Source organism: Diadema antillarum, unplaced genomic scaffold (assembly GCF_040938485.1).
Source record: "Diadema antillarum isolate AM-2024a unplaced genomic scaffold, OU_Dant_1.0 seq00000696_RagTag, whole genome shotgun sequence".
NCBI lineage: Eukaryota > Metazoa > Echinodermata > Echinoidea > Diadematoida > Diadematidae > Diadema > Diadema antillarum.
In genome coordinates, this window is record NW_027271601.1 from 892,689 (window position 1) to 905,538 (window position 12,850).

Consider the following 12,850-nt stretch of genomic DNA (forward strand, 5'->3'; position numbering starts at 1 on the left):
TGGGTCTGCAAAGCTAGCCTAGTAATGTACTGGAATTTACGGTGAGCCCCGAAAAAAATTCAATTCAAAATCTAACGGTCAATAAAAATGTACTAAATGTTACCTTCTACTTTCAATACTTTATGGGAGTTTCTAAAATGATACTCTCTTCAACATACCACTGTATTTATACAACTCTTCATTTCAGGCATGCAAATGGGATTCCCTACCTTTAAGGCCCTTTTGGCATTTAAGGCAGACGATATAATCAGATATTGCTATGACCTATCATTAGATTTTACATTCCCTGTAGAATAACATTAGTCATAGCAAGTACCATGTTGTGGATCGCTGGACTTAGCTGTTCCATGCCTGTACGAACTTACATGTAAATCATGGTTGTATCAAACTCCAGATGATAAATTCCTGTGTAGCGCCCTCAGTGGCCAATTGTTGCATTTTGCCATCCATCTGCGCTGCATCTGTGGAAGGGTCAGACTATCTGGGTTGGATATTAATGATGCCATCGAAGGTTGAGTGTCTGAGGAGCCTGGATTAGTTCTTGCTACGTGAGCTAGTGCACATCTCCTATACCAGCCTCTCAGAATTCATGCTGTATCTGGAAGTGCGTGTCTTCTATTCTTGGTTGCCGGTAGCAACCCATCCTCAGATTTATACCATCATCTGAATCACTTGATTTCCCTTGTGCTTCTTGATGCCAGGTTTGTTACATGTACATCCTGCTCTTGAACTTGAAGTGTGTGCTTGGATATTAATTTATGGTAACTTCATCTTTATTCGGACCATATGATCAAAGGGTACAATGTTTCAGAGCTTTTCATTATTATCCCAGAGAGCTAGTACATACATGTACAGGCTTACATGTAGTCTACACATACAATCTGTAGAAGTGTTAAATAGTGTGCTGGTAAAAGTACCTGTGTAATTGATGTACAAGCTACAGTGTACTATACGTACAAGGTGTAGCGTACATTGTAGTATGCCCTTGCAGAAACTGAGTTTGTGGTCCAGTCCTGCTAGAATGGAAACATTAAAACATGACTAATTTATCTGTGTGTCAGGCAAGGCTTTTTAATTATTTTGTGTAAAGTGTAAGGGTGTGTGCTTCTGCTTTTGACATGTTAATTTTACAGTTTACTGTATGTGTACAAAACTGTAAGTTGCAAACAGATACTGTAAGAAGTGATGCATTCACTATTGGTAATCTTGTATTGTAAACATACATGTACAATGTACTTTGTATTTTGCAACACTGCACTGATGTAAGATATTTCCAAAGTACTTGTGAGAATGTAAAAATGGGGTTGATTTTTAAGATATCTTGCTTTTTACAAGGAGTTCATTTTTTAGATATATTTGTTGGCCCATTTAGGCATGTAATGTTTGTCTAGGGTCCAGTCATTTGTATACCATGATAATGACATCAATTTTACGTTGGTCAGTGTTATTGGGCAAGAACTTACTTACAATGTACAATTACATAGCTTGTTACAGTAGAGCATACTCAGTCGTCAGTGCATTTCTCCATGGCTACTGTAGAATAACATCTGCTTTCTGACTCTACTAAACAATAAGCAGTCATGAAAATATTTCATATACTCTTTGATTGTTTTTAAAGGAAACTATTTCCCAGTCTCCATTCTAATCAAATCACTAGCAAAGATGCATGCCAACACTGCCATGAAAATAATGATTAAATTGACAAGAATTGCTCGCAGACCTAAATATTGATCCAATTACAAATAGATGGTTCACATACATGTATATTTTACATAAAATTGTTTCATGTTATGTTTATTTCAACAGTTTATTTAGAATTCATTGTTACCACGTTGATAAGTTACAGTTTCCTTCATTTGTAACATGTGCATCAATGCCACTTTCTCTACATCAAATCTATTCTAAACATTGGAATTTATTTTGCTGTTGATAATTCACTACATTGTAGAAATATCCAACTGTTTATCTAAAAAAGAAAGAACCTACCAAACTATTTTCATTTGGTCTGCGGACTATACCATGCAGTAAACCCAGCATTATGGAATGAGTAACCTTATCACATTATAGCAAAGGAGTTTGCAGCTGTAGACTACTTCCTGTATCAATCTCACCTGCTTTATCTTCATACTTCCTTAGAAACCATCAACCAATCACAACAGATAATAATGGATTGCCATTCCAGAATTCACTTGAATGGGAGGCTTTCGTATTTGGTGGTTAGCATTTCCCTCTTATCATACAGGAAGTAAGGCTGGTTTCAAAGATGCTGGCTTCTGAAATATGCCTGCAGAAATCACATAGCAGTGGTCTTTATAGGCAAACGGAAGTTTAGTTGAGTGCCAAGGGTTGTCAGAATGTCTGACTCATTAGATTGTACATAATGCATCATTTGTGAAAATTATGATACAGTATTTGTATTATTTCATCTTTTACACTAGCACAACACAATCAGAATGAGTTGTGCTACAATTTGTACAACAGCATGCCATTTGTTGAATGGAAAGGTGGCTCAATGACAAATAATCAGTCATAGATAAATATTGACCAACAATAGTCTCTACTTTTAAAGCAAGAGAAGGTAGATCATGTTTAAGCAGAAAACCCTAAGGCTCACAGCCAGACCAGATTAGACACAATACCACGAATAGCATTGATGTATGAAAGCACATTTGATTTGATTATTGCTCCCCTGTTTATTTTTTTTTTCGAAAAAAGTGGCAAACTTTCCTTTGAATTATTGTTTTTAAAATGACTAATTGGCTCTTTTACTAAAACTCATCATTATAGTTCAATAAAGTGTACCATACATTTGTACCTTAATATCCTGAGGGTCAATGTGCACATGTTTTGGATTATCTACAATTAGAATGCATGTACTTGTATACGCTTGCCATGAATATGAGTTTCCACAATCACAGCCGGATATTACCGGGGGTGGGGGTGGGGGCAACAATGAATAAAAACACACATTAGTGAACATTTTGTGCTGTACTCACTTGCATTCAACATGCCACTTGCCAGCTTATAAAGCTTTAGTCCTTTGGAAATTAAATGGAGTGTACTACTATGAAGATCTCCAGCTTTGTAATAAAGCAGGATGCCTCCTGACATTTGCTGAGATTGTTCTGTGCAGTCAAGTTACATGGCTCTAAGGCATTTAATCAGAGATCCATGAGAAATATGGTAGCCAATTTATTTGATGTATGATCAAAGGCATGTTTTCAGATCTGCCAAATATGGGGTAACAGTGCAGTGCAATAAAGCCACAATACTGCATCTCATGCATGCTCTTCTTCAGATAACATGCAAAATGTACAAGTGCATGTACAGTATAAGACCAATGTCATGCATTTTGTGGTAATGAACAATATGTGTGTGCAATTACAGTGTCTGACCTACAATATGTAATCTAGTGCTTTATTACTGTAGATGTTTATCACTCCCCTTAATTTAATTGCCCCTTTTCCCAAAAGCTACAGTAGAGCAAAAGATCTTAAAGGCAAAAGAGCTTAGAACTAGAGTTCATGCTCTGTATGGGATGTACAGGGTATGTTTTTACAATATTCAGTATATTTCTTCTTCAACAAATAAACAGTACAATTTGTATGTGATATAGATGAAAATAATTGTATTAGATTTTTTTTCTGAAATTTGTTTTGGTAAGCTGGATATGTTCAAATTTACCATTTTCAATGTAAAGATGAATTCAAACCTACAGAATACAATGTACAAGTATGTGTTTTACTGTATATTACTATATCAATACAATGTAGATCTACATGCTCTGTATGGGATGTACAGGGTATGTTTTTACAATATTCAGTATATCTACAGAGGTTGCAGCTGTGGATTTCTCATTGAATATCAAAACTTATCACTATTACCATGACAAAAAATTGGGTAGTTTTTTTTTTTTCCATCAGTGGAAATCACTATGATTACCGGTACAGATTGCAAGCCAACAGTTTTGTTGTAGTATTTTTAGCAGCTGTGATGTAGACTGATTTACCATCTTTACCATTTGTTGGTTTCCCCAATCCCAAAACAGGTATTGTAATCCTGCTTTGCTATACAGGGATATTGCCCAAAGCAGTTTAACACATTGAATCAAGTTTGATTACTGACAGTCACAATAGATCCCAATTAGAGGCTTATTGCATCATCTCTGCCTAATCACACTCTGCCAGTTTGTATTTGATAAACACAATCCTGAGATCACTGGACTTCGCTTGTGTGAATTGGGCGTGAGGGGTAGAAAGGTGTGTAGCTTTGTGTGTAAAGTGTGTACTGTGATGCATCATTATCACAGTGTGCCTGCACCTGTATGTGTAAGTGTGTGTGTGTGTCTACAAATGTGAGTGTGTGAGGGTGGATGATAAACAACAGATAAAGACAGATCAGAGATGCTGTAGATTTGAGAAGGTACATTAATTGTAGATGGAGAGAGAAGGAGGGGGGGGGGGAAAGAGCATACAAGTATTGTACAAGCAAATGATTGTAGCTTATTTTCTACTGCAGGTACTGAGTGTTACAAATGTAGTCAATATCAAGCCAAGGATCTATTAGTGCCAATTAATGACAAAGATTTGCCTCTTAAAAAAAAAGGGGGGTGGGCCGGGGGGGGGGGGGGGGGGGGGGGACATACTGGGAGCAGAGAAGTTATGTACAATTTGTATTTGCATCAGCATGTACAATTTTGTACATTGTACAAAAAACTTAACATTTGATTTGAGGAAGTAGCACAAATAGCTCAGGATTTGATACATGGTAAATAAATTGAGGTCACAGAGATGTAGAAAAGAATGGAATAAAAGGAAAGTATGTGGATCATTTTAGATAATTTTTGCATCCTGATGAGGGAGTGGCAGACAGCTTGCCCTCATTGTCTGAGTTGATTACAGCCAGGCTGTCAGGCTCAGAATAGCTTGACGTGTCATCTCATTATCTGTGACGTGGTAAAAGGGTGGAAAAAAAATGAAATCTGTTGGCTATTTGTCAAGAGTCAGTCTAAGCCTCACTGGCGAATGTATGGATTATGGATGTAAGGTCTCTCTGCTACTTGTAAATAGTGCAAGCTGTAATTATTGTACCCATACGTGCCATGTAGGGAACACTGGATACATTGTTGCAGTGAACAAGATTATAATGAAATTTTGTTACGATGAAGTAAAAATTCAAGTCCCAAAATTTATTATTTCTCGTGCCTTCTGTGCAAAATTTCCTAAATTTGGATATAACGAAGTAGCACTACCGGTGTCGAGGACTTCATTTTATTGGGAGTCGCCTGGACAACAGACGATACCAGCTAGTGCAGGCACTGTCAGATCAGTGATGGTTGGTAGGCTTTGGCAACCTGGCTTTCAAAGTTTCATGCTGACTGGGCTCAATTGATGTTACACGTAATACGGATTATCAAATGAAGAGACCAGAGCTCTCAATTTTATGGAATAAAGATTTTACGACGCATTATTCTTAAGCGTGGTGCCTTTTGAATGGAGTGATATCTTTAGCCAGCCTGAGGAACAGAGCCCTTGTCCATTGTCATAAAATTAACTGAAGCAACTCAAATATTTGGTCATGTTATATATGCAACATCCATTATTCTGCTGTTACTGCACACAGTACAAATTTTTGGTTCATGTTATTTTTTTTTTGAGGGGGGGGGGGATAATTAATTGCAAAATGATGCAATAAACTTCAAGGCAAAAAAGGGAAATTTGACCAAACATTTTTCATGTAAAATAATTTGAAACTTAAAGTGGCATGTATGCATGCTGCAGATTGAGGAATTGAAATAGTTCCCAAAAAGAAAGTTATCACATTTATAATTTATCTGTTTGTTTTACAGTGTGATCTGAGCTGATCATTGAACATCGAATCCTTCACAACACATCAGCGTACATTGCATCGCGGGAGTTTTGACATACCATGACATCATGTTTGCCTCCATGGAATTTTGGCAATCTTTACTCTCACCAACATCTCACAGCAAGGAAGGGGGAAGGTTCAAGTCCAGACAGCCATCCTTACCAAAGATGAAGAGCAAGAAAAAGAAGAAGCAGGACTCCCCTCCAAAGCGAATGGAACAGTCTCAGCAGGGGAAAGGTCAGAAGAGGTCAGCACCCAACTTGGCCTCCAAGTCGGGCAGGAGTGGGAGTAGCCAAGGTTGTCATGGCAACTTACCAATTCCCAGCAATGTTGACCGCCATATTTGGGAGGTAAGGGGTCAATTACTTGGCACTTGCTTGACCTTTGTGTGCACTGTGTGTGTGTGTGTGTGTGTGTGTGGTAACATAATTGTTTGAGCAGAAGTTTATGTATTGTATGTGTGTTTTGACTTCACATATCGAATATTGTTCATGTACCCCTCCCTGTATTTCTATATTATGATTGTGCTTATGAATTCATGTTAATAATTTGATGCCTAATACAGCATATTTCATTTTTAGTGCTTGTTGGTTAACAAAGTAGCAAGGTAGGTGCCTATGTACATCTACCTCTTGTTTCCAAAAGAGTACTAAGGAGGAAAGCCAGACCTGATGCTTTTTCCTCATTTCCGCTCGGCTGGAAATGGGGTTTTATTCAGAAAAAGGCTCATTGAGTGACCTGTCTCCAGATATTCATCAGCTCAAAGAACCTCCTTTTAGTGGAAGTCAAGCATTGAAAATCTGGGATCTTACTGCAAGGCAGCAGATGAAATGAGATTAGTCACTATTTAGTTTCAAAGAAGAGAATCTGAACTGTGAAAGTTAAACTGATTGCCTGCTGATAGTCCAAACAAATCAATAAGATGGCTGTGATTGTCCGAGAGAGAAAGTCCGTGTCACAACAAAGTTATTTCAGCGATTCAAACAGAGTGTCTCGCTGTGACTATTGATTTCATGCTGAGAAGACACATGCCTGCCCTTGTCTCCCAGCTGACAGTTAGCAGCAAGAGGGGCTAACGATGAAGTTTTCTCAAAGAACTGCTAGGATATATGTGTCTTCTTTAGGATAAATGATATACTGATTTCACATTTTGTGAAAGTTGAATGTGGAAATGGTTTAGATTTGTATCTTGAGCGGAGAGTATCAAAAGAAAAAAAAAAAACAACATCAAAAGACCAGTGAGAGATTAACAAGCAACCCTGATATGCCATAATATTTAAGTGCAGGAAGTGGGAAGTGTAGATTTCCATATGATGTGAGCCTGAGATAAAAACAGCCAACAGTTTGTTTTGGAAGTGAAAATATTTATCCTAGCAGTTTCCTCCTGTCACTGAATTATTTCTGGCAACTTTATTTTTACCCCCTTCTTTGATGAGAAATAAAGGAGAAATTATGTCTCCTGTACCCTGCCGTGATTTCGATAATCACACATCACCGATTCATTTGTGAGGGTCAAATGATACAGACCACGAGTGGATGGTGATTATAAAAGATACAATGTAGCAATACATCTGCATTAAAATAAAGTCTTTGGAATGAATCATTTTGTTATGTGTCTATTGGTGTGGGTCGTGTGGGTTTTTTTTTTTTGTAGGGACAAAGGGATGGTTTCAAATCTGTTTTGGAAATCTCATACTAGTACTAGATGAGCAGTCCTCAACTGAAGTTTCATTTAAGTTAGTATACTAGGCTCAAGGGGTGATTTTGTAGCTTTAATGGTTTATGTCAACCATTTAGCTGGCTCATCCCCAAAGTAAATCACTTAACATTCCAATCATTGGTTAAACAAGGAAGGAGAAAGGCAAGACTTTGGTGTACACAGTGATTCACAGAAACCATGAAAACTCTGTCATCAAAGCGGATGGTCAGTAGACTGCGTTTAGCGAGAGGATACAGCAATTATGAGTTCTTCCCGGGAAAGCTTGCAGCAGATATCGAGTGTACATTGTACTTCATGAGCTCTGTACGCTGCAATAATTCCACAAACTTTGTTCGTTTCCTCTCGGGCCATGCATCAAGTCTGCTAAAAAAAAGTGAGCGAGTGAAGTACTCCCTCTGAAGTAACATTCCTGAGTGGTGCGAGAGCAGTGGTTATGATAGCCATGAATATAGGAAGTTCCTACTCAGTGTACATGTGTGTATACTTGAGTCTGGGAAAGTGCTCAAAGTGTGGGAGGTGTACAAAGCCGGTGAAATGAAACTCCTAGCCTACTCTCTTTGTGTAGGTTAATAGCTGCGTGCTTTACTCTTGCTACTGCTGGCATATTTTGTGCCATTAGCGAAGTTTCTGTTGACTATGAAAAGTTGTTCAGGAATGCACTGCTGGAAATGAGTTGAAAGTGGTGTGGGAGCCGTGCTGCGTTACTCATGGATTTTTACCGAGTGGATTTATATCAATTCTGGATGTTTTGTGCTCTTTTGGTGAACAATGCTTGATGTTGGCGTATGTGGGAGGGTGAAAATGGCAGAATGTTTGGGCTATGAGGCTTCAGCAATGAACAGCAAGACTGTAGAGGACATGAATTCTTGCTTCTACTCAGCTTTAGAATCCTATTGGCAGGTAATTGAAATGGAAAAAGCTTTATTGTATTTACTAGGTCACATTCTTTTACTGAATGGTAATAAAATATAAATGCAACGCTTTCTGTACAGGACCGAGTCAAAGACACTATTGGCTTGAGTTTTTTCAGCAGTCTTTTTATTTATTTTTTTTCTGTGAATGATCAAATATTGATTCTGTAGCTTGTCTTGTGCATCTTTTTTGTCATGCCAATTGCTCCCATATCAATTCTCTCTTGATGATTTTTTGTCATTTTTTTTTAACAAGAAGCAAGAGTCCCGGATGAAAAGTCTTTTTTTTCACTTGATCATAAGATACATGTAGTGGCTTACAATAAATGTGGGTGACTCGAAGTAGCAGTTCAATGAAAATTTGAATTAGATACAGATGTGAAGAATTGCCTTCATAAAGCGACAGTATTTATTCATCTCAGAATGGTTATTCTGCGTGTTAACAAAGCTGCTACACTTTGTGTGTACCACCCTTCATTCACTTTATTCAAAATACAAGCTATGAATGATTATAAACACTTATAAATTTCTTTTTTCTCATAAGAACAAAATTATCTTTCATCCAGTGCCCTGCTTTGAAGGTATGTTTCCCTATCATTTGAAAAAGAAGAACTCAGTCAACGTTAACATTATGCATGTTCTAGAACAGTTGTGATATTGGTCATTGAGTGTACAAGGTAAAAAAGTCTAAGATGTGTAGGCCTAATTATTTATTCATATAATGACATTTGGACCACTTCTTAGAATACCACACGTGCTAACAACATCCAAACATTCTATCAGACAAAATTGCCTTCTTATTCATCCGTGAAAAAGTTTGAAGGTTTCACTTTTTGATAGTTTGTACACATTACAGGTATATTCCAACCTGAGACAGTATTTTGACTGGGATAAATTCTCTCTCTGAAAGGCTTTAAAAAGTGTAGGTAGCAGGTCGAAGTGTCATCTTTTTGCATTATGTCAGTAATTCCAAGAAGGGGAGCGAGGAACCTTTGATTTCAGCTCTCGTTTTTCTCTGAACTTTCTCTTTATTACATGTAAATTCTTATGCATGTTTAACTCTGCCAGTACTTTGTAGTGCCCTACATTTTGTGTACTGGAAGTGTATAACATTGTCGAGTTTCCAGTGGGAATGATAGAATTGAGAAGAAATGCTGCAGTGTCCGTTTCCTCATTGTCATGTGTAAATAGGCCTACATATTGCGCCGTTTCTGTTTACATTGTGTTCCAGCTGGCGTCATTGATACTGCTTCACACGCTTCATTTTATGGAGGCTACATGTATTCATGTACAGGAAGGAATGCATTGTCCTGCATTCCTGTAGACTCTCTCCAAAGTCAACATTGTATGACGTCATACATTTGAATCACTTTCCTTTAAAAGTTCAATGTATCTTGAAAACAAACTATCTAAATGCAGACTGTGGGACCAAACTGTGACTAACAAGAGTTTGAGGAAGTGAATACTTACTCCATAATCCTATCATTCTATCTTTCCCACCAAGCTATAGAAACTAAGTCTCTATAAAGTGGGGGAAAATTACATATTAAAATATATGTGTGTTCTATAGAGTGTAGTCAACAGATTGATGAGTCATCAGAGTCAGTGAATATCAAACTTGAAAGTGACTTACAGTAGCAAAATCATGTTAAAATTGCTATTATTATTTTTGCATTCTGTGCACATCAAACATTCAATTCATGAGTGTTTTTGAAAACTTTTCTTTTTCTTTTTCAAAGTCACGTAACTCTTTAAGCTAGAAACACAATCAGCAATATTAATGAGCAAATTTGCTAGGCTTGTGCATTTGAACAGTAAACTGTACAATGTATGCAAAGTTGGCAAGCCTTTACACTTGTACTATCAGTTGTTTTGGGTTTTGATGTTTTTTGTTTTTGTTTTTGTTTTTTGCACAAGGAGGAGACATTTGCAAAAGATACCTGTAGTATTAAAGTTCCATGAAAATTTGACAGAAAGAATAAATTTTAAAAGTATAACAGGGTCTTTCTGAAACCACCAGTTCAGTATACAGTAACTTCAATAATCTTGTAATCTTGGCATTGCTTAGATTATATTCATTCCTCCTCTGCTCTTTGGTAGAAAATAAAAGATGAAGCAAAATTATGGTTACAATGAACAAGAAATTAATGTCCTGGAACTTCTTTTTTTAATAATTTACTTCATAAGATGCCTGTAGTGTGGACATGGAGATATTGACCAGTGTTGTAAGTGAGGATGATATGATATGTTTCATATAAGACAAAAATGTGATGGTGGTGAAATTTCACTGTGTCTTAAATAAATAGGGAGTAATTTGCCTGAGGGCAATTTAAGAAAATGATGGGGATAGATTGCATTTGATACCGTAGGACATTTTGTTAAAGATTTTGTGGAGATGAAATTAATCAAAAAATTTTAAAGTGGATATTCAATTTCACTCAGACTTTCCATTGTTCATCTATATTCTTTTCTCTGTTCATTACAGTTTCCTCACACAGTGTATATACAGTGTAGAATGTAGATCATGGTTAACAGTTGTCCCTGAACTTTTGTTGTTGCTGTTGTTGCATGAGGCCACAAAGATTGTAATGCTCAAACACATAGCCAGCCGGGTCTTCAATGTGATGAGCATAATTTTGGCTTCGATCATCTTTCACATCATTTGTAGATTAGGTCTCAGCGATTGTATTTGTTCTGTGTTACATGATAGAATGCCACGTTTTTATAAGAAACAGAATACATGTACACCTAGATTCACCTGTATAACAATGATGATGATACCAATGATGATAGTGGTAACAGTAATGATGTGATAATGACTATGATGATCATACTGCTGATAATAGGAGAATGATGATGATAATTGGTATTATTTTGCCATTATTTCCATTTGCAGTATTGCTTTTACCAGTAGTAGTAGTAGTAGTGGCGGTGGTAGTTGTAGTAGTAGTAATGGTGGTGGTGGTGGTGGTACAGCTATATGCATCTTTAGTGACAAGAGAGTAGATTGATAAGCCGTTTGCCTCTTGTATCCTTTCCTACTATAATAGAAGTCCGCGATGCAATAGAATGATTAACCCATTTGTTTCTCTCCTCAGGTATTCACTACAGAGCTTGACTCTGTGACATCATGGCTGACAGAAGCTGTCCAGTTTACAGACTGCTGGAAGGCACCGTCTCACAGCATACCAAGCATTAGGGTACAGCTTGAGAGACATTTGGTAAGCTAACCATGGTACATTTGTACATGTATCTCCCTACTTTTATCTGCAGAGTTTACAATACTGTAAACTGGGGGGACATTGGACAGGCGGGTGACTTTGGACAGTTCAGAAAAAAAAAGATTGTTTCACTTACATTTGTTTTGCTGTTGGTTTTTCTGAAAATATTTTTGTAGGTTATGAAAGGGGGATATGTGAATATTTGAATGACTGCACCTCTCTTGTATATATTGCATTACCTTATATGTTTTTTGGGCTTTTCTTTGCAGGGTCCATGGAATGCTTGAATTTTGTGGCTGTCGAACTTTTGGTACTCTAGGAATACAGAACTATGGAAGCTCAAGCCTATTTGTTGGATAGTGAACATGAAGTGGTCATGAACCTGCCTGTATACTCAGGATACCTGACCACCCTTACAAATTTCAAAATAGGTCATGTCCAATTTCACCCCTGGATTTGGGGTCACTTACGGGGTGACTTTGGACACCACAAAAGTACCAAATGTTCGACGACTATGCAATGTTTTTTCTTTCTTTTACAGATGAAATAGTTAGTTAGGATGGGGAGATCATGTAAAAGACGATCTAGGTCAAGAGACTATAGAAACTCTTCAGAAGAAAGCATGAGAGATGCTGTGAAAGCTTGCAAAAATGGAATGTCGATCAGGAAAGCATGCGCAGAATTTAACGTTAAAAGGGGAACTTTGTGTAACAGACTGAACAATTGGCACACAGGCACACAAGATTTCCAGTAGACATTGGTTTTCATTTGTGAACCTAGGTCCAAGAATTTGAGCAAATATTTCCTGTATTTGGTTTTACTTTTGTGATTCCTAGGGCGAGGAAAACCTTGTATTTGCAATAGACATTGGTTTTAAATTTGTGATAACTACAATAGGGTCAATAAAAACCTTGTGTTTCTAGTAGACACAATTTTGTTCTTTCTTCCCAAAGGCATTTAAAAAAAAAATAAAAATGTGTTATTTTGCAAACATTCAAACTGACCTAAAGTTACAATGAAAAACATTCAAAGAAAATTATGAAATTTTCTTGTAGAACTACATACCCTGGTACTTGAATCTGGCCAACCTCATGTGTACATGCATTTCTTGGGGTAAAACCCCAAATTAT

At 37.1% G+C, this 12,850-nt stretch overlaps 1 protein-coding gene across 2 annotated transcripts in view; it reads left to right on the forward strand.

Annotated features, from left to right (window-relative positions):
- The window catches only part of LOC139737544 (uncharacterized), a 56,192-nt gene that overhangs the window by 8,053 nt on the left and 35,289 nt on the right, over nucleotides 1-12,850 (forward strand). Inside the window, exons 2-3 of one of the 2 annotated variants that reach the window (XM_071648220.1) lie at nucleotides 5,849-6,218; nucleotides 11,598-11,720. In XM_071648220.1, coding sequence (XP_071504321.1) covers nucleotides 5,937-6,218; nucleotides 11,598-11,720 — 405 coding nt within the window. In that variant the 5' untranslated portion in view covers nucleotides 5,849-5,936. Of the gene's footprint in view, nucleotides 1-5,848; nucleotides 6,219-8,423; nucleotides 8,489-11,597; nucleotides 11,721-12,850 lie in introns of those variants that run through there. The other variant, XM_071648221.1, reaches the window with a different exon arrangement.